Genomic DNA, 21,064 nt, shown 5'->3' with positions numbered 1-21,064 from the left:
TGTTGATGTCAATACTTTTGTACTTTTATTCAAATACATTTTGAATCCTCTAGGGGGTGCTGGTTTGCCGATTTCCCCCATAGTCCTGTCTAAATGAATTGCCTGTCCTTCTGTCTAGCTGTCTTCAGAGGAGGCGTGTTGCTTTCTGTCTTCTGTCAGTGAGGAGATAAGAGCTCGCTGCCGACACCTCCACTGCTTCCTGGTATGTCTGAAACTAATACATTCTACTCGTTTCATTTTAACGTGTGCTCAACAGTCACTCTCTCCGTTTGAGAAATTAACTAATCTTGTGTGTGTGTGTGTGTGTGTGTGTGTGTGTGTGTGTGTGTGTGTGTGTGTGTGTGTGTGTGTGTGTGTGTGTGTGTGTGTGTGTGTGTGTGTGTGTGTGTGTGTGTGTGTGTGTGTGTGTGTGTGTGTGTGTGTGTGTGTGTGTGTGTGCGCAGGACGCCAGTCTGTCGGCCGCACCACCACAGCGCACCCTACAGGGACCGTTCGCGCTAGCGGCGCGGCCCAAATCTAGTGCCCCGCCCGCCAACACTGTACCGGAGCCCTGCAGGAGAGGCGTGGTCTGTAGTGATGACGCTGCACTGGGCGTGGTCAAACACCTCAACAGGTGAACACATCAATGCTGATATGTGACATTTGTTTACTTTATATTCAATTACATTGGCTAACCCCTCAGACAGAGTCATATGTTCATTGTGCTTTGTGCTTTGTGTGCTTTGTGTGTGTGTGCGCGCGTGTGCGTGCGTGTGTCAGGATGTGTAGAATCCAGGACGTTCCATCAGAAACTGCAGAGAATGACCAGAGAAGAACAACAACATCTGCAGGTAAACAGCCGTCTGCATCCTCCCGGAGGGGATAATGTACACCCTTCTGGAGGGGTTACAGAGGGGCTCATGAGCCTGGCCGCAGCGCACACACAGCTCATTGAAGAGTTGAGACCAAGAACCAGAATGTATTCTGACCCCATCCCCAAAAGCCCCATTTGTCCTGACCCCTTATTAGTATTAGTATAGAATGGTTCTTCGTCCCAACTCTTCTTAAAGTTTATGTATTGTGTAACTCACTGAGTAACTCACTCACTAGCTCACCAGCCAACTGACTCACCGACTCACTGAATAACTTACAGTACAATAACTACAGTAGCCTTTCTTTTGACTGATTGACCATCTAAGTCAATAGTGTTTCAACCGTGTGTGTGTGTGTGTGTGTGTGTGTGTGTGTGTGTGTGTGTGTGTGTGTGTGTGTGTGTGTGTGTGTGTGTGTGTGTGTGTGTGTGTGTGTGTGTGTGTGTGTGTGTGTGTGTGTGTGTGTGTGTGTGTGTGTGTGTGCGTGCGTGCGTGCGTGTGTGTGCGTGCGTGCGTGTGCAGGTCAGAAGAGTAGCTCCTCCCGACGGAAATCTGCCAGCAGACAGAGGTACACACAAACATACTATTAGATTTATTTTGGTTTTCAAAAACTCTGAATATTTTAGACTGCTTCAATGCTCGTTGTTGCAAGACATGCACGCACGCACGCACGCACACACACACACACACACACACACACACACACACACACACACACACACACACACACACACACACACACACACACACACACAGACACACACACACACACACTCACAGACCAGTGTGTGTTGTCTGTTGTTAGCATGAGGAGGTTGTCCAAGCCCAACAGGAAGGACCCGAGGTTTCTTGTGTTCGGGAACGAGCCTTCAGAACAACCTGCACAGTGAGTCCTACTCAGCATTCTATTCTATGTTCTATTGTGTCATGTCACGTGTGGACATACAGTATTGTAAAGGTCGAGTAGACATGATATGCCATATATGGCCAATACAGAATTCATTCCATTATGTTGATCTGACCTCATCAAACCCTGTACACTCAAGACACGCTCCATATTATGGCCAGTACCAAATTCCTTCCATATGTTGATCTGACCTCATCAAACCCTGTTTGATATATTGTTCCATATATGGCGCATGTCATGGAGAGGACTGGATCATCACCTAGATCTGCATACAGTATATGGAGCCGGCCAGCCACTCTACACCTGACCTCACTGACACCAGATTAATAGTTTAACTCCTGCTTCTTAACTGTGCCGTATTAAGAAGCTCTGTTGTTTAAGGGCGATGTCGCGCTTCTCGCCCTCAGGGTGTCTTACTGGTAATAACTAGTGTTTGTGTGTTGCAGGTGTTCTTTACTGCCATTGACATGATCTTTCCTAATGTCGATTTCTGCCGTTGACGTGATTGTAGGGTTTTTATTGCAATGCTCAATCTCTGTAAAGCGCCTTGGATAAAGGCACTATATAAATGCACCATTTACTAAATCATCGCTACCTCACAGTAATATTCACTATTAACACTTCTGATGACTTTTAATGTTACGAATCGATGGTCTATAGGCGATTTTATAAAAGTAAAAGACCCCTTTTCTACGGCTGGTGGTGAGGGACATTAGACTGAATCGCTGGAGGCAGTCAAAGTGTTTTAAGATGATAGGACAGTAACAGCTGGTGTTTGTTGGGTTGCAGGTGTTTTATGTCCATAGTCAACAGTATGCTGTGGAAGGCAAATGACATCCTGCTGCTGGTTGCCGAGGTAACAATGACACGCACGCACGCACACACACACACGCACACACGCACACGCACACATCATATATCATACATTACATAATACACTGTGTGCGTGTGCGTGCGTGTCAGGACTTCTATAAGCAGGCTACTCACCAGACTGACAGCTTTGACGTGTGCGCCGTTCAAATCAACACCAGGCTGCTGGGATACAAACAGCAGGTGAACCTGTACTACAACGTGGGCTTGCAAGGTACAAAATACACGGTGCACACTGTACAACACACTGTACAACACACTGTACAACACACGCTACTCTACAAGTTGACCTGTGCTACAACACCCTCCAAGGCATGCACAATTTAGACATTTGTCAGTCTTGCAAAGTGTAACATTTGAGTAAGTGGTAGTCCGCAAATGGCATGCAGTACGGGCTAAATTTAGTGTATAGAAAGTAGGGATGTCCCGATACACTTTTTTTCGTTTCCGATCCGATTCCGAATACCGATACCAGAGAAGATCTTATTTTGAAGTCCACCGACCGGGAATAGTGTTTATAGCTAGTACCTAGCTATATATCTCGTGTTGTGTTTATAGCAGACTCCCCCCTTAAATGTGCACTTGCAGTTTGGGCAACTTGAAAGCAAACTCCACATGACCCAACATTTTATGTACCTTCCATAGTGTCAACCGCTTACCCCTGTGTTGGATCGGTGGTTATAGACTGGCATATTCACCGATACCGATATGACCAAATAAGGGCCGATACCGATACTGTACCGATACAGTATCGGGACATCTCTAATAGAAAGTTTAGTGCTACAAACTAAGTATCTAGGATACCATGGTGTTAAAGGTCAAACCCAGCATCTGTCTCAACAACATGCTTTCAGGCTCTGAAGCAGGCTGACACTTAGTGGTCAAGCAAACCGAATGTCTATCTAGCCATGGTCCACATGACGCTCGCCCTTCACGAGCGTCATGGCGGAACATCCCCCTGTTTTGAACGCCTTGCTAGATTCAAAAAGTGAATGTGTACATAAATGTTCAGATTTCATATTAATTCATTAATATAATGTGCTCGCCCCCCGGGGACACGGATGTTAGAATTTTGCATGGGTGGCCCGGGGTGGGTATTAAAGCATTTGAATCCGACCAGTGACCATTTACTCAGAAAGTTATGTAGTTATGTGTTAATGTATCAGAGACAGAGTGCAATACACCTCCCAACCGATAGGGGTGCGTAGTTGAAAGCATATGGCGGAAAAAACGGAGAAACTGACCGTCGGTCGGATAAAAATGCTTTTTATTGAACAATACATGTCCGTGCAAAATTCTAACATCCGTGGCCCCGGGAGGGAGCACTTTATATTTGAAATGAACATTTTTACATGTTAACTTGTAAATGTAGCAGGGCGCTCAATACAGGGTGAAGTCGTGTCATGATTACAACCGTCATGTTTCAGGCATCTAAATAATAACAAGTGAACAAGTAACCAATACATCTGGTGTCATAGGGAAAAAGGGATACCTGCTACCGTTGCTGTCAAACTTCTGAAGCCATTCATTAATCATTATATATCCAGATGTTACTTTATCTGTCTGTCTCTCTCTCTCTCTCTCTCACTCTCTCACTGTGGTTCTCCTTTCTCTTTCTCTCTACCTGTCTGTCTGTCAGAGTTCAGAGAGCAGTTGTGTGTGTTGGAGGAGGGGGTGTGTGGGTTTCCGAGGGTTCTGTTCCCGAACCACACGCAGCGCTATGTGACGGCGATGCTGGAGCAGACCGCCGCTTTCAGACAGGACCTGGACCACACCCTTAGGACCAGCATAGAGACCAAGGTACCAGCAAGAAAAAAAAGAAGCCATGTAAAAAGCATCACGTGTTCTCACCCAAACGGCGGCCAAAGTTGACCTGAAACCCATTTTGGTTGGAGGTACAGTAACTGAAAATGGACATCAAGCTGAAGCATTTTCTGTTCATTTGGTTCCTCCTTAAAACCGAAAATGTCAGGTTGGCCTATAGTGACATGTGTTGATTCTGACAGCAATTATTTTATTCAGTTCAGTCGTAGTCTTTTGTATAAAATTGTCATTTAGTCATATTTTAGTCATCTGACATGTTTTAGTGTTGGTTTAGCTTGTTTCGAGACGTGGATATAAAGAAGGAAGTCCTGAAACAGCCAAGAGAGCAAGTAACAGAGAAAGAGCAACATTGTTCCAGTCAAATGGAACTTTGTAGTGGAATGACTTACGGCATCCAACTTAAGAAAAAAAAGGAGTTAAAGGAAAAATGGAGGAAGAATAACATAGGGATATTGTGTATGTCTAAGTGGATAAAGGCGATGTACTGTATATGGAACCATCTTGAAATGCAGGATTCCAGTTATGCACCGAGCCTATTAGAGCGAGAGACTGTTGACTCTATATGTGACTATAGAGTGTGATGGTAAATGGTGTATATACTGTATAGCGCTTTTTTAATCCAAAGGGCTTTACATAGATTGTGCATTAAATTCACCCATTCACACACACATTCATACACCGATGGCGGCGGAAACCATGCAAGGCACCAACTGCACATCGGGAGCAATTAGGTTTCAGTCTTGCTCAGGGACACTTCGACACTAACTCTGGGGGATGCCGGGATCGAACTGGGGACCTCACGGTTTTCCTATCCGGGTTTGAGGTATGGGTGTCGGCCTAATGACACTCGGACCAATAGTATGTCGGAACTAAAGCCTGTACCCGCTCTACCCCTGAGCTACTGCCGCCCTGTGATGAAACATTGTGTTTGCATAGACTCAGTCAGCTGAGTGTGTGATAAAACATGGTTGTGTCTTTGTAGAGACTCCATGTCAGTCAGCTGAGCGTGTGATAAAACATGGTTGTGTCTTTGTAGAGACTCCATGTCAGTCAGCTGAGCGTGTGATAAAACATGGTTGTGTCTTTGTAGAGACTCCATGTCAGTCAGCTGAGCGTGTGATAAAACATGGTTGTGTCTTTGTAGAGACTCCATGTCAGTCAGCTGAGCGTGTGATAAAACATGGTTGTGTCTTTGTAGAGACTCCATGTCAGTCAGCTGAGCGTGTGATAAAACATGGTTGTGTCTTTGTAGAGACTCCATGTCAGTCAGCTGAGTGTGTGATAAAACATGGTTGTGTCTTTGTAGAGACTCCATGTCAGTCAGCTGAGTGTGTGATAAAAATGTTTGTGTCTTTGTAGAGACTAGCCTGGTTAATAAACCAGACCAAATCAGCCGTTGGCAAAAAAAAAATTGAGACCTTTGACTGACAGTAGCTCTGACCAATTGCGTCAAAGAGAAAATGTTTGAACCCGCCCCCCGGGAAATGAAATCCAAGTGGAGCCAGCCCAGACTAATATACCGCGACAGTGTTGTGTGATATTAGTCTGGCTTATTAGCCAGGCTATGTAGAGACTCCATGTCAGTCAGCTGAGCGTGTGATAAAACATGGCTGTGTCTTTGTAGAGACTCCATGTCAGTCAGCTGAGTGTGTGATAAAACATGGTTGTGTCTTTGTAGAGACTCCATGTCAGTCAGCTGAGTGTGCGTCTTAGTCACCCAGCCTGTGAGGAGGAGCTGTCAGCTCTGAGGAGAAGAGAGGATGACAGACAGACACAGCTGGCTGGCGCCATCAACAGGACGTACCAGGAACTGCAGGTAGGACACTCCATGATTCAGCCAGGTTGAGCTTACCAGTCATAACTAGCTAGCTTTATACTTAGTTGACTGAGGTCCCCCCAGGTCGTACACAAACAGACCATTTCCAATTATTTAAATTCGTTTATACTTTATAGTATGTCCATATGTCCACACAAATGTTAACTTACTGAATGGTTGAGTCCTGTCTGTGTGGCTATGTTTGAATGTCGTTATGCACTTTGCATGCGTTCCTTAAAGATATTAAAGATATGCACAATCGCCACAGAAGCACATTTGTGACTAAATTTGACTGAGGGACTGCCATTGGATTTTTTTGAATTTTCGTTTTTTCATGTCATATGAAAGCAGGGAATCATAGCTTCAAATTGACATATTGGTTGTTCAGTTTGACCCACCAGTTTTGAAGATATGGCTTATAGAGTAATGTCAGGCTTGAAAGGTTCACTTCTGTGGTCTCTAACATTACACCTAGCTACATGTTTGGGCATTTATTTCATATTTACATGTCGATTTCAGCTCTGACACTTATTTCAGACATGCTCTAGTATGTGAAGCGTCTGCCTGTGCTATTAACTCATTTCTCCTCTGGTGAAAAGCTGTAATTTGCGCGATGGCAGTCTCTCAGTCAAATCTGGTCACATTTGGTCTTTCTCAGGAGTGCGTGTGCGTCAGTGGTGAGGAGTTTGTGAAGACTCTGGCATCTCTGGCAGAGAAGCTGCTGTTTCAGATGGACAACCTACTGACTGTAGATCAGATGATGGACACCAGCCTACCGACTGTTGATCGGACGGACAATCTACTGACTGGAGATCAGCTAAACACTGGAGGTAAAATACTGCATTGAGTCTAAAACATTTTGAGAGGCGGTATAGCCCCTCCAATGCATGGCTTTTGAAGATTACATCATATGGCTGACAAGTATATGGGATTTTTAATGTTTTTTTAGTGCACTTATGACGTAAATCGGTTGCTTCGTTTGCCTACATGCTTCGGTTATCTACATAACTGTGTCTGTGAAGACTAGCCTCGCATAGTCAGCCTTCATCTGCCTTTGCAATGCATATTGCCCCAGGCAGAGTAAGTCTGGCCCCTCTCTATTGTGGGAGGACGGCATGGCCGAAATGGTCTAGATTCGATTCGATTCTAGATAAGGTTAGGAAGCGAAACCGTACGGTGGTCAATGGGCTATATGCAGCCAACACTTCCGTGTTCAGCTTCCTTGGTCTCAATTGCGCATCCCAGCAAGCCAAATAACGTCATGACGTTCAGGACTAGGCCAGATCACAGCCCATATGGGGATGATCTTTACGTCATTTCCAGGACGTCTTCACTAGTTTAAATAATATATCTTATTCTGGGCCAGATCTGACTAGTTATGATATGACTTAAGTTGATCTGGCCTCGATCAGTCTCTCTCTGATTCATCCAGGGATGTCCGTCTTAGTGGGTAAAATTTTTGTTGGTTGAAATCAGGTGATATTCTGGGCCAGATGTGACTAGTCTTGCTTTGACTTGATCAGGCCCCAATCCGAGACGTCACTAATTCGTTCAGGTCCTGACCGTGTTTGCTGGGATGTTTATTTCCTTCCAGGGAGCAACATGGAGTCCACCGTACGGTCTTAGCTTCCTAACCTTATTTAATTAACCTTGTCTGGAACCAGGCTATAACCAACCAGGGCCCAGTATTCAAATATGGGGTGGGACATTGCGGGAAAAAAATCCTAATACTGAGAGGGACAAGACTATAATATCCACACAGTGATATTAGTACCGCTACACGAGGCTAGTGAAGACAGAGAAGAGGACTAACTGAAGACTATAACTGTGTCTCTCGTTGCCATAGAGACAGAACCCAGGAGAGAGTGTGTGACCACTCAGGTCTCGTGCAGAGAAGAACAGCAGCGAGGCAGCAGGTGACCTTTGACCCTGAGTCCTGAATTATTTTTGGGTGATCTTTGTTTCTCGTCCACATTTATTGATGGACTGTAACTTGTTTGTGTGTGTGTGTGTGTGTTCCTGCGTGACAGGACATGGCCAGGTGTCTGTTACCTGTCGCCCCCTGTTGACAGCCCTGAGAGACACACGCCTTCCCCTGCATCCCCCGTTACCATGCCGATTACAGCATCCCCCGTTACCATGCCGATTACAACATCACGCGTTACCGTGGCGACGACAGCCTCCATCACCACCGCAAAGAGCAGCCTGGGACACCTGGCTGTTATACAACACAGAGATACACAGCTGCAGGTACACGCACGCGCACACACACACACACACACACACACACTCTCTCTCTAACTAGAATAGAGTATCCCAATTATAAATAACTAGTAAATATAGTTGAATTTCTTTTATATCTCTAATATATAATATATCTTAATATTGCTACACTGTGCCTGTCTATATTGACACTTAATGAAATTGTATGAAATTCAGATTTCTTTCAGAGGTGTTTGTTCTTTTCTTACTTGAATTAGCAAACATATTTATAAATTGTTTTGCTAAATCAAATTAGAAATTATGTTCATTGATTTGTTTTAATACTTGATTTTGTATTTAAATGGGGTAGGCAAAATAAGCTTCAGCCTACACTTTTTTTGGACCGTTTTTAAAGTGCCTTATTGATATGCACCAACTGTACTAAACTGTTTGAAAAGTACTGAAATAAAAACTAAACACTGGAGCGGGGAGTGCCTAATGTCAGACTTGTATTGAAGTCTGACCCCTCTTTGGGTTGATTCGACCCTTTATCACTGACAAAGGTTCAAGATCAAAGGGTCTCCATGAGATGGAATCAAACCGATGACGCTTCAGAGCAACTCACAATGACCTCATATATTACTCGTCGTCAAACTAACGTATCCCCATTTAAAATTCCACCACTCTTCCTGTAAACGGGGCTCTTTATTGAGGGGGGTTGTTTTTGTGTGTGTGTGTGTGTGTGTCTGTCTGTTAGTTGTTTGAGGAGGTGTACAGGTCTGAGTTGCTGCATTCTCATAGAGACAGAGACGGACGCCTGGTGGAACTGCAGAGATGGACTGAACACTGGACACAACAGATACACACACTGACACAACTGAACGCTGAGTAACACACACACACACAGGTTCATTCAACATGTTATTAATGGTTATCAATGTGCACTGTATCTTCTATATCTGTCTTAATAATGTTCTTATGTTTTATGATTCAAAATTTGTATTGCTTTTTCAGTTTAGTCACAAAGTTCTTATTAAAAACTAGACTTCATACGTATTAAAATGTACAACAAATTTGTTCAGTTTTTCAAGTCAATATTTATTTTACACACCAGCTTTCAGATTTTTTTGTGTTCTCATAAATCATGAGTTGAGGGAAAGGGGACTAATTCAATATATAATTAAATACAGTTGTGAATCGTGATGACTGAGGTCTACAGACTATTATTATACTAGCTGGTTGCCTTGTAACAAACAATTTGTATCTATCAGGCACAGCAAAAAACAAAACAAAACACAAAGGGCGTTTAAAGTGAAAAACACTTATTTCCAACATGGTCTCAAGAAGATGTTAAAGGACAATGAAAAACAAAGAATCGTAATCGATTACGTAAAAAACAGTTTTGAATAAAATAAAATACAGGTCCCACATTTCAAACAGATTTCATTATGAATCCATTAAAAGAAAAGTCCTAACCTAACTTCTATAATTTAAAAATGCAATGTTTAATGGAAGGCTGTTTCATAACATGGCAGCAATATAAAAAAACAATAACTTCAGTCTACATTATTATTCACTCAAGGCACTTTATATGAACTGGCACACTGACCCTGGTATTATTCTTTGAGACATACATAGTTATTTTGGGTTATGGCCAAATCTGCCATTACCTCAGGTGCAAACAGCACAGCTATCGCCATCGGGGTAAATTGAAGGTAGGATTAGTCCAGACATGAGCAGGCAGTCTATATAGGTGTTCTTTCAGCCCACAATGTGTCAATTATTGCTTATAATGCACTAGTGCACTTCGCTGTGGCCCACAAATGTAGTCGGCCGATATAAAAAAACTAATATAAATCAAGATAACCACAAAATATCCACGTTGCCATGTTTCTATGCACCGGTTTGCACAACAAGATGGTAGATGATTGATAGGCAACGCACGTCACTGTTGATGAAATAATAATTATGCAGGTATTGAGAAACATACCCAATTTGTACATATGATGCATATAGTTATCCACTAGCAATATTATGTTAGCTCTATTATGTGAATGTAAAGTGTCTCATCAATGTTGGTACTAATGTACAGTATACCTTATCTATTAGCATAAAACCATACTATCTTAGATTGAAATCACGAAGCCCATCAAAAGTGTGAACGTGGACCCGTCCTCCCCCCAGAGCACGGCCATGGACTGCTATCATATTATTACACCACTACACTATATCCTAATATTCGTATACATTATATATTATCTGACAACATTGCTATACCATACTATATTATCTTACTTACACTATTACATTCATTATTATTGCTACTACTTGTATTTGTCTGTATCTCCTTCCCTGACGGTCTATTTTTTTTTTAAATTCTATATATTTATTCCCCCCCCCTTAGGACATTTCTTCCTAAGGGGGAGTTGTTCGTTGCTCACTTGCTACTGTCGCAATATTGCTTGCTCTGGGTGGAACTTTGTCGGTTTTCTGCTCTATATGTAAAGTGTCTTGAGACAACTTGTTGTGATTTGACACTTTATAAAATTGAATTGAAATAACAATATATTTGCCGTCAATTATGAAAATATTTTAATTCCAACAGATCCCCCAAAACATACTATTTTCATCTCAAAGATGCTACATCTAGTATAATGTATGAGTTATATACAGTATATTAAACATTATACAAATGTTTTTTTGGTTTTTTCCCTCCATTTTAGAAAAGTCTTTCTCAGGTAAAGGTGGCCTTACACTAGCCGATTTTTTTCAATCTGAAATCTGATAGCACCACACACTACAGGATAATCGGAGCGGGGCAGAGCAAATATCAAACATTCTTGACGCGATCGGGCCGATCGCGCTTTGAGCGGTCGGGCACCCCCCGAGCGTCAAAAATGCCCGATTATCGGCTAGTGTAAGGCCACCTTCAGTCACATTCTTTCTTGATCCCTCTCATGTCTGACTCACGTGGTCCCAGAAGACGACCAAAAACAAAACAAAAAACATTGTATGTTTGGAAATATAGAAAAAAACAATGAACAGCATTCTGAGTCATTTTGGAAAACAAAACGTGCCAGAGTAGCTGTGGTCAAGGATCTGTGTGTAGACTAGAGATCTTATCGATAGACTGAAGCATCTGGGAGGTCAAACGAAGTCTGTCTGATTCACCCAACAGCTGTCTGTACAGAAAGACAGACACATAGACAAACAAGACTAGATTTACAAAAGTATATTTAGAGGTACAGTACACAGTTACTGTCAGTTATCCTTTTAGCCTTAATGTCTGACTTAATAGTACTCGTGCTATTTACATTTCCGACTAATAAATCAAACACACTAGGGATGTGCACAACTAGTCTGTTAAACGGTGCTGTTCCTGCTAGTCGATATGGAAATGGTATGAACTATTATTTAATAGGGATGCACCCATGTATGCCACATAATCGGTATATTTGCCGTTATCGGTCAATATTTGTATCGGCAAATAAAACTGACATTAACTGATGGCAGTAGCCGATATTTATCTGTTGTTGATAAGAAGACATTTTGTGTTGGCTACAGTATGTTGGTGGGTTGGCTATGCTGCCTACCAAGCTGTTGATTCTTAACATGTATTTCTAGTAATGAAGATGTATTTGTTTTCCTGGCACAAAAGGGAAAAAATAAAAACAACTACATAAACATAATATCGCTATCCGTATTGGCCAATTTGTCATTTTAAACATCGGTATCGGCCAATAATTTCCATATCGCTGTGCATCCCTGTTATTTATAATTGTAATTTTTATTGTAAAACACTTTCATTCTGTGAAAGCACATCGTATTTGATTTGGAGCAGCTACATGCATCATTGCATCTTTGCATCGTCATGTCGCTGCTGGCTTCCATTGACAATGAATGGTAGACTGTATCTTTGCATCGTCATGTCGCTGCTGGCTTCCATTGACAATGAATGGTAGACTGTATCTTGGCATCGTCAAGTCGCTGCTGGCTTCCATTGACAATGAATGGTAGACTGTATCTTTGCATCGTCATGTCGCTGCTGGCTTCCATTGACAATGCAAGGTAGACTATCTTTGCATCGTCATGTCGCTGCTGGCTTCCATTGACAATGAATGGTGGTCTGCCCGTGTGAATGCACCATATAGACTTCAATGTTTGCTTAGAGGGTAAATTATGATGTAACTCGTGCCAGCCAAGTCTATGGACTTTAATGTTTAATGCCCTCAGAATTCTGGGCGCCCCTCACTTCACACAGTGAAGTGAGGGGCAATCTTTACTTTTTTGGCAATCTTTAGTGCAATCTTTACTACTTTTTTTTTAAAGGCACAACACTGGCACGGGATGGGGGAAAAAAAACGTGGTTGATAGGTGCTGCCAGGGGTTTTGGTACCCGCAACCACTGGAGCTTCAGGCAGCCTCGTGCACTCGTGCTTTGGTTAATCCAGGCCTGGCCGTCCGTCACTGTCCAGTTTAGGGCTGCAACTAATTATTACTTCCTTAGAGATCATTCTAACACGACTTTGTCCATGAATCGAATAATTAAGAAGCTTAGGTTTTTTTGAGGGGCACTAGCCTCTCCTATATACAGGTTTAATGTTTGTCTTGTCTAGACAAACATTAAAAACGCCATTGACAATGGACAGAGTTTAATGTTTGTTTTGTCACTAACAAACATTAAATGCCATTAACAATGAACAGTTTCATGTTTGTGTTGGTAAAGCGCCCCTCACTTCACACGGGTGTGATTTTTTTTTTACTAAATTCCAAGCGAATTACGTGAATAAACGACGTATCTCACAGGTTCTGGATTGGCTTTCAGGTAAGGTTCTAAGAACCTAATTTAGGCTCTGCACAGGAGGCAATTCTTTGTTTGTTGTTGTTGCAAAAGAACAAGTTCTCGGGCGCCCATGTTATGTGGGAGAGTTCGTGTTTAAGGCGCGTGCCTCGTATATATACCGTTGCCGTGGAAATGGCAATCGGTCGCAGCTGGGCGCCTGGGTGTGGACTTGTCCACTTCTTTAAACGTTGCAAGTCTGAACTCATACGGAACTCGCACAACGCTTACAACCTTCATAGTACAGATTCCTTCCTGGGAATGGCAGGGAGGTGAGTGGAATTCCCAGGTGTTTCATTAACAACCCCAGATACACATCCTCCAGATAAACGGCGTCAACGTGCCTGGAGGCTTCCAGGAACATTCGAGGCAGGTCTGAGGAGAAAACGTAGCCGCCTCCTAGTGCATATGGTGGGTAATGCGAGTCAGGGAAAACATCACGAGGCAGGAACCATTTTGAATTTTTGTCTCTGATAACTTCACCCCAAGGCGCCACGTGTCCAGTCATGTAGTCGACCCGAGGAGCGTCCAGCAGCATGTCCACCAGGTTGTGCACGTTGAGGAAATTGTCGGTGTCGATCTTCATGGCGTACGAGGCGGCGGGGCACCGAGACACCAGCCACTCCATCATGACCATGGTCTTAATGGTCAGGTTGTTGTAAGTGTCCAGGAAGTCGGCCTGCAGAAGGTCTCGGTGGTCTGCGCTCTCCTCCAGCACGTCCCGTTGGACCCGTTCCGCATCCTCTCCCGTCGGCAGCCCCAGCAGGAAGAACAGGCTCACCCGCTGGCCCAGCACGGGACTTTGGGTGTCGCCTCCCCACATCCGGCGGATGGTGTCCCGGTTGGCCCTCTCGCGGGGATTCGCCGGGACGATCACCACCACGAAAGTCTCCTGCTGTTGACATTGTTCGGCCTCATCCACGACGAAATGGTATTCATTGGGATACTCCACATAGTAGGATCGTCCCGGAGAAACATGCAGGTCTCTCGCCGTTGATGGTGGCGCGTTGGGGCTGCGTCCGCCGGCTGCAGATATCTGGCGTTCATCGACATGCTCCTGTTGTTGACGTTGTTCAGGCTCGTCCATGAAGTCCACATGCGGATACTCTCCTACAAAGTACGGTGGTGCTGGAGTGAAATTGTGTTCTCGCCTTGACACGTTGGAGATGTGTCCGCTGGCTCTATACATGGACACGTTGGGGGTGGGTCCGCTGGCTCTATACATGGACACGTTGGGGGTGGGTCCGCTGGCTCCATACATGGACACGTTGGGGGTGTGTCCGCTGGCTCCATACATGGACACGTTGGGGGTGTGTCCGCTGGCTCTATACATGGACACATTGGGGGTGTGCCCGCTGGCTCCATACATGGACACGTTGGGGGTGTGCCCGCTGGCTCCATACATGGACACGTTGGGGGTGTGCCCGCTGGCTCCATACATGGACACGTTGGGGGTGTGCCCGCTGGCTCCATACATGGACACATTTCTGGAGGCTCCATACATGGACACATTGGGGGTGTTTCTGGAGGCTCCATACATGGACACGTTGGGGGTGTGTCCGAAAGGTCCATACATGGGACGACCATCGACATTAACGGTCCACATCATCATCATCAATAGAATGAAAGAGGCTGCAGCGGCCATGAAGCAGCTGATTTGGTACCTCATATTCCTTTCTTGCAGTGTTCACACTTGGGCTGAGAACGACCACAGAGAAGATCTGTTGGTCGCGCCGTTGTTTTATAGTGTGATCAGAGCCCTGGTCTGACGTCACACAGCAAACTCAAACGGTTACCACCACGGTGCTTAGCGATGTGACCGATTTGGACGGCTTCTTCGTCCCTTATTTGGAAGTTGACAGTGTTTCTCCAAACACTGAGGAGTCTGGAATCATCTGATGCCCTATGCAGGCTAGTATGTTACAGCACCAGCATGAGTTCTGCAAAACACAGTTTTGAGGCGCGCTAGCCCCTCCTACATCGAGCTTTTAGTTACCGTCCACAAACTTCGTCTTAAACAAACATTAAATTCCCATTGACAACTAGGTCCCTCAGGGCACAGGTCTCCACCATGGCAGGTCAGGTTGTGGCCTCCTGGTGGCGCTATAATAGGCCATTGTGAAAAGGGTGCCATTTCTTCTTACGCCTTGGATGGCAATTGGATGATTTGAGGCATTTTGTTCCAAAAATGTGTTTTGCAAAAATCCACCAATTGGTGGCGCTATAACAGGCCAATGTGAAAGGGTGGGATATATTCCTCAGCCTAGTAGGAAAGTCTGTGAAAGATTTCACGTAAATTGCACGCTGCGTTCATGATTTGAGGCTTTTTTTTAAAACGGGCCAATCCTGCAAACTTTGAAAGCCAATATTAGCCAATTAGGATGGAATATGAAATATTGGACAGATCCGTCTTGAACACATGACTATAGAGATAGTGTGTAACGATTTGCAGGATGTTTGGACAGCATCTGGAGGAGTAATATGAAAAAAAACAGACGCTATAACAGGCCGTTCTGGAAAATTTGGGGCAGAGGTTCATCGTTGGCATCCAGGGTGTGTGAAAAATTTGGCATCGACCGGGTTAACGGTGCTGGAGATTAGCTGTACACAGACGGACGGACAAACAGACGAGTGCAAAACATACTCTCTCTACATGCCTTCGGCCTGGTGGAGACAATTACAGGCCTATTTCTAAATTAGTTAAGTTATTATTATTTAAAAAAAGTGTGCTAATGTACTCAACCCGACATGTACTTGTGCCACATTAGTAGCTACTGATGGAAATACTAACTTGATTGATTTGTGTGCATTGCAAACAGCCTGGTTTAGCTGTTCTGAAGCCATATGAGCGTTGTGTCTCATGTTGGAAACTGTCTCCGACTCCTCCGTCTTCAGTACAGCATTCTCTGACCTCAACAACTCACACTGGACCTGCACACATGATTAGTTGTTCAGCTAAATAACCAGAAATCAGTGAGTCTCTACAAAGCATAATTAGCAGTGATAGCGTGTGTTTATCTCACAACAATGTGTTCGTTTTAAGTCAACTGACTCTAGTGTCTAGTCTCTAGTAATCTATGCAGATATTTTGTTTAACTGATCTTTAAAACATCTGCAAAGATTTCTTACAGGGGGGATGTTTTAAATTATGTTAGACTATGTGCACATGCAGTATGATCACTCCACAATCTGCGGCATGAATACCTATCGTAGATAGATAATATTGAGATGTTTTTGTTGCGACTGTAAACCCATTACTACCACCTGTAAACACATCACAAACCATAATGATGTGAACAATTGAATGTTGCACCTGTAGTTGCTGTAGTTCCTGTTTGAGTCTGGACACAGTGTTCTCTGCCTTCACTGCTCGCTTCTGAAAGACAGACACACAGCAGACGAGACGTAGAGAAAGATACAGACAGGTAGACAGATACAGTGAGACAGGTAGAGACACAGGCAGGTGTGGTGGAGAAACGCACACGTAGAAGGACACTCAGGTAGGCAAATGGGCACAGATGGACGAACAGGATTTACTGCAGGTGCATATTGAGTGTGAGTTCTACAGTTGGAGGCCATCGATGTTGTCCTTTTCTTTTTGCTGAGGTTTGCGTGATCTGCGCAAAAGGACAGTTAACCCATTTTGGGCGGGAACCCCTTTTGGTGTTTTAAACATTGTTATAATTTAGCTATTGAAAAATAGCAGATCTACAAGCTCATAGCGCGCCACCGAGTGGCGCGCTACGAGCTTGTAGATCTGCTATTTTTGAAAAATCGTGAAAATATTTATTTCAGAAAACTGACTGGCCTGACCTCAACTGAAATTTTGAGGTCAGGCCTAAATGGGTCAAATAATAAGGGACAATATCGGTGGCACCCAACTGTACATCATCAGTAAACAAAGAACTACAGTATTACAACCACAATTTAGCTTTCTATGCTAAAGGTTGAGAGTTTAGGAGACATACGGTCATCAGGTGCAGGTTCTGTTCCACAGAGTGGACCATGCTCTCCAGAGCTTGCGCCTCCTTCTCCTCCTGTAATCTCCTCTGGAGTAACTCCTCAGACAGCTGATGGATCCTGGCAAGTAGCAGTAGAATAGCGACGATGAAAAAGATGTAAGCACAAGTGAGAAGTCTTGGTTCTTATTATACTATACCACTATATATACTATCTAACATTATTGTTACATCTTATATACTATCTTACACTACTAGTGTATATATATTATTCGTTATTGCTACTACTTGTCTCTGCTCTCTCTCTTTCCCATCGAGGCAGATGGCCGCCCACCCTATGGAGTCTGCATGGGTCTGCCTGACGTTTCTTCCAGTTAAAAGGGGAGTTTTCCGTTGCCACTGTCGCAAAATTGCTTGCTCAGGGTGGGACTGTCGGGTCTCTGCTCTCAACTTGTTGTGATTTGACACTTTAATAAAATTGAATTGATTGATGATAATTTTCGCAGAGACAGAGATGGTGCTTATTCTGATTTATTGGCTAACTGCTGTATAATGGTTTCAAAGTCATACGATTTGTCACACACTTCTCCGCATTTGACCCATCTCTTGGAGCGGTGAGCCGCAGCCGTGCCGTGCCGTGCTCGGGAATCCTTTGATTCGTTGATTTGACCCTCAATCCAACCCATTGATGCAGAGTGCCAAGCAGGGAGGCATTGGGTCCCATTTTTACAGTCTTTGGTATGACCCAGGCCGAGGATCGAACCCCGACCTCCCAGTTTCAGGGCGGACACTCTAACCACAAGGCCACCGACTGGTTACACAATTCATGGAGCAGTGCCCTGTAGGCCAGGTGTAGCTAATCAGTGCTGAGGAGTAAAGCTGCACTTAATGGTACACCTCAGTAATGGCTGCGCCCAGGGCACCACTCCTTCGTCTATATACAGCAACTGACCAATCAGAACAGCTGAAGTGGTGTACCAAGCAACATATCTGCTTACCCCTATGAGGTCAAGAGATTCAGCCGTGGAGCTCAGAACTTTCCATATCAAACTGTGTAAATGCTTGGTTGTCTGATTGGCTCACCTGTGTTGGCCACTGTCATATTTCTTCTGGAGGTCTTTGAGAGTTCTTTTCAAACACACGTTCTCCTCCTTCAACTGGAACAGAGACACACACCACTGTCAAGCCTGTGGTCCCTACAGCTGTGAGTGTGTATGAATATGTGTACATGTGTACCTGCTGCTGTAGCCGGTTGTTGCTCCTAGAGGTGGTGTCAGGAGGCTCGATGGATGTCTCATCATCTCCCTCATAGTGCTCTCCGTTCAGACTGATCTTGCTGGTCCCGGAGGAGAACCTAGTTTGTCCAGATCAAAAAAAAAATAGCAATAGTAGCGGATCAATCTTGAAACACGTCGCCACGTTTCGGTCTTGCAGATCTGCTACTTTTGTGTGACGCTGTAGTATGATCAAGCAGGGCATTCATTTATGAAAAAAACACAACACAAAAAGTTAGAATGTGGAGTTGCCTGACAGCAAGTACATACGATACATTATTTACATAATAAAACGTAAGGCATTTTCTTGCAGGTTTGGCAGAGAACCTCCCAAGACCCAAAGCGTACCTGGTCACTTCCTCCTCTTCATCTTCTAGCCACGAGACACTGCTGTCCTGTTCCTGCTGGTAGCTCTGGCCCCACTCTTCCTGAATACAGGAGTAGGCTGACCTCATTACTCATTCATCGATAATAAGAATACGTGACATTTCTATAGCGCTTTAAGATACCCAAAGTCTCTTTACAACATCTGTTGCTTGTGTGCAGTGGATCAGGGGTAGAGTGGCCAGTGGAGCGGCTGGATGGCAACTGCAAGGTTCCCAGTTCGATCCCACCGGGATCCCCCAGAGTTAAGTGTCGAAGTGTCCTTGAGCAAGACTCTGAACCCCTAATTGCTCACGATGTGCAGGTTGGTGCCTTGCATGGTTTCCTACGGGGTGACCTTTTACGCAGAGCCTGGTAGTCGATTGTCACTGAGGGGGCGCTTGTTTAAAGGCGACCGGATTAAGGTTGGTGAGGGGTCCGTTAAAACGACCGGATTAAGGTTGGTGAGGGGTCCGTTAAAACCACCGGATTAAGGTTGGTGAGGGGTCCGTTAAAACGACCGGATTAAGGTTGGTGAGGGATGCGCTGCTCCGTGATTGCGGCTATGGTTAGGGTTTGAGGTAGCTAGTAGCCGGCGCTGTAAAACAAGCGTCCCATGAGCGCCCATCGAAACCGCGGCTCTGTGTAAAAGGTAGCCCCGGTTTCCTACGCCATCGGTGTAAGAATGTGTGTGTGTGTGTGAATGAGCGCTTTGGATAAAAAACGCTATATAATTGCACCAGCATTTACCATTTATAGATAAAGGTGATTGACAATATCATGGCCAGATAGCTATACGTATACAACCCAAGAGTACTAGGCTAGTACTAGCAAAGTTAAACATTGCTTTAATCAAAATCACAGCATGCGTGAGGTTAAAACAAAACTAAACGGATAATATAATTTTGTCCCAAAGTTGTATCCATAATGTTATGCAAACATGAATTGAAGACACTACAATAGGCTGCTCCTTAATAAATGAAAAAAGCAATTTAAAAAACACAGGCCTGTCATTATGATTATCCATATCCATGAGATGCCAGCCTGAGGTGTTCAAATGATTCAACACAAAGCTAAACCTTACATACAACACTGTACGGTACCTGCTGCGGCAGGAGGGAGGGGTCAGAAAAGAAACTGCTTTTGACCTCCGGTTCAAACCTCGGACTGCTGGCCAACTGCAAACAGATGGGTAGAGAGACTTAACAGTAGCTAGAGAGAGTGATACACTAGCAGCGAGACAGAAAGACACACAGGTGGGTATATGTGGTAAATAGTAAACACTGGTGTGTGTGTGTGTGTGTGTGTGTGTGTGTGTGTGTGCCCGCCTCGTGTCCACTGTCCAGTCCTCACCTTGTGCGCTGTCTGTATGTCTTCCTGCGTGTCTGTATGTTTACAGCGCAGGAACTCCTTGAAGGAAAATGGGTTCAGTTCATCTCCCTCAGCCTCATCATCTATAGACAAAGATAGCATCAAGCTTTATGAATGATGATGATATAATACAATAAATAATAACATATCATGGTGGTGGTATTTATAATATCAGTAGTAGTAGTATGCATGGCCACAGATAATACTGAATTCTGATGATTTGTCGGAGGTGTAGCCTATAATTTAGAACATTTCGTGCACTGAGAAAGTTAATCAACTTAGTGAACTTACCGTCTGTAATGATGAGAGTCTTGACAGAGCTCTTATGTTTATGTTTAGACATGTTGACAGTCAGTGAGTCAGACACACACACAGACAATCACACAGTCAGTCAGTCTCTCTCACACACACAGTCAGTCGCAGACAGACAGACAGTCAGTCACAAACGACAGACAGACGGACGGACGGAAACGATGCAGGGGTCTGTTACTCAGACTCTGCAGTCTGTCTCTCCTGTTAGCTTTCTGCCATAGCTTTATGCTAACTATACATCCAGCTTCGTTTTTGCCGTTTTTAAACAAACCATGTGCAATATGACATATTAAGACCTTTACGGTGTAGTTAAACCATGTCTGCCGTGCTGATGTAGTCCGGTGAGGTCCACAGAACTTCAGATGTTTGTTTTAGCTACTGCAGGGTTACCAGATCAGCTGACAACAACAACAGTAACAAGAGAGGCACTAAAAAGATGTAATTACTTCCGCCCGCGGCCTTCAAAATAAAACAC

The 21,064-nt window shown here is 44.2% G+C and overlaps 2 protein-coding genes across 3 annotated transcripts in view; one reads left to right on the top strand and one right to left on the bottom strand.

The window, feature by feature from the left end:
* ccdc180 (coiled-coil domain containing 180) overlaps positions 1-9,418 on the top strand; it is a 33,721-nt gene extending 24,303 nt beyond the window's left edge. The window contains exons 25-37 of one of the 2 annotated variants that reach the window (XM_079516483.1): positions 119-202; positions 444-613; positions 760-830; positions 1,374-1,419; positions 1,657-1,737; positions 2,548-2,614; positions 2,722-2,842; positions 4,268-4,428; positions 6,131-6,268; positions 6,927-7,098; positions 8,115-8,184; positions 8,299-8,518; positions 9,228-9,418. In XM_079516483.1, the coding sequence (XP_079372609.1) occupies positions 119-202; positions 444-613; positions 760-830; positions 1,374-1,419; positions 1,657-1,737; positions 2,548-2,614; positions 2,722-2,842; positions 4,268-4,428; positions 6,131-6,268; positions 6,927-7,098; positions 8,115-8,184; positions 8,299-8,518; positions 9,228-9,362 (1,536 nt within the window). In that variant the 3' untranslated portion in view covers positions 9,363-9,418. Of the gene's footprint in view, positions 1-118; positions 203-443; positions 614-759; positions 831-1,373; positions 1,420-1,656; positions 1,738-2,547; positions 2,615-2,721; positions 2,843-4,267; positions 4,429-6,130; positions 6,269-6,926; positions 7,099-8,114; positions 8,185-8,298; positions 8,519-9,227 lie in introns of those variants that run through there. The other variant, XM_079516484.1, reaches the window with a different exon arrangement.
* Positions 9,419-9,549: 131 nt separating this feature from the next.
* Positions 9,550-21,019, bottom strand: entr1 (endosome associated trafficking regulator 1). Its single transcript, XM_079516485.1, has 10 exons — positions 20,569-21,019; positions 20,260-20,360; positions 20,010-20,084; positions 18,892-18,971; positions 18,506-18,623; positions 18,353-18,426; positions 17,279-17,390; positions 16,624-16,686; positions 16,102-16,241; positions 9,550-11,652 (listed from the first exon to the last, which is right to left on the bottom strand). Exons 1-10 carry the CDS (start codon positions 20,618-20,620, stop codon positions 11,562-11,564), a joined length of 906 nt encoding a protein of 301 aa, XP_079372611.1. The 5' UTR covers positions 20,621-21,019; the 3' UTR covers positions 9,550-11,561.
* Positions 21,020-21,064: the final 45 nt, after the last annotated feature.

The sequence above is a fragment of the Electrona antarctica genome, assembly GCF_951216825.1.
Source record: "Electrona antarctica genome assembly, chromosome: 12".
NCBI lineage: Eukaryota > Metazoa > Chordata > Actinopteri > Myctophiformes > Myctophidae > Electrona > Electrona antarctica.
The sequence above is the reverse complement of the archived record's forward strand: the minus strand, read 5'-3'. Positions and strand labels throughout refer to the sequence as shown.

Bases quoted from the DNA above. Each gene is read 5' to 3' on its own strand.
- entr1 (XM_079516485.1), bottom strand. From the start codon at position 20,620: ATGTCTAAACATAAACATAAGAGCTCTGTCAAGACTCTCATCATTACA. The intron at 16,242-16,623 runs GTGCAACATTCA...TCATGTGTGCAG, and splicing joins AGGAACTACAGCAACTACAG to GTCCAGTGTGAGTTGTTGAG. The intron at 11,653-16,101 runs GTTAGTATTTCC...CTTTCTGTACAG, and splicing joins AATGCACACAAATCAATCAA to ACAGCTGTTGGGTGAATCAG.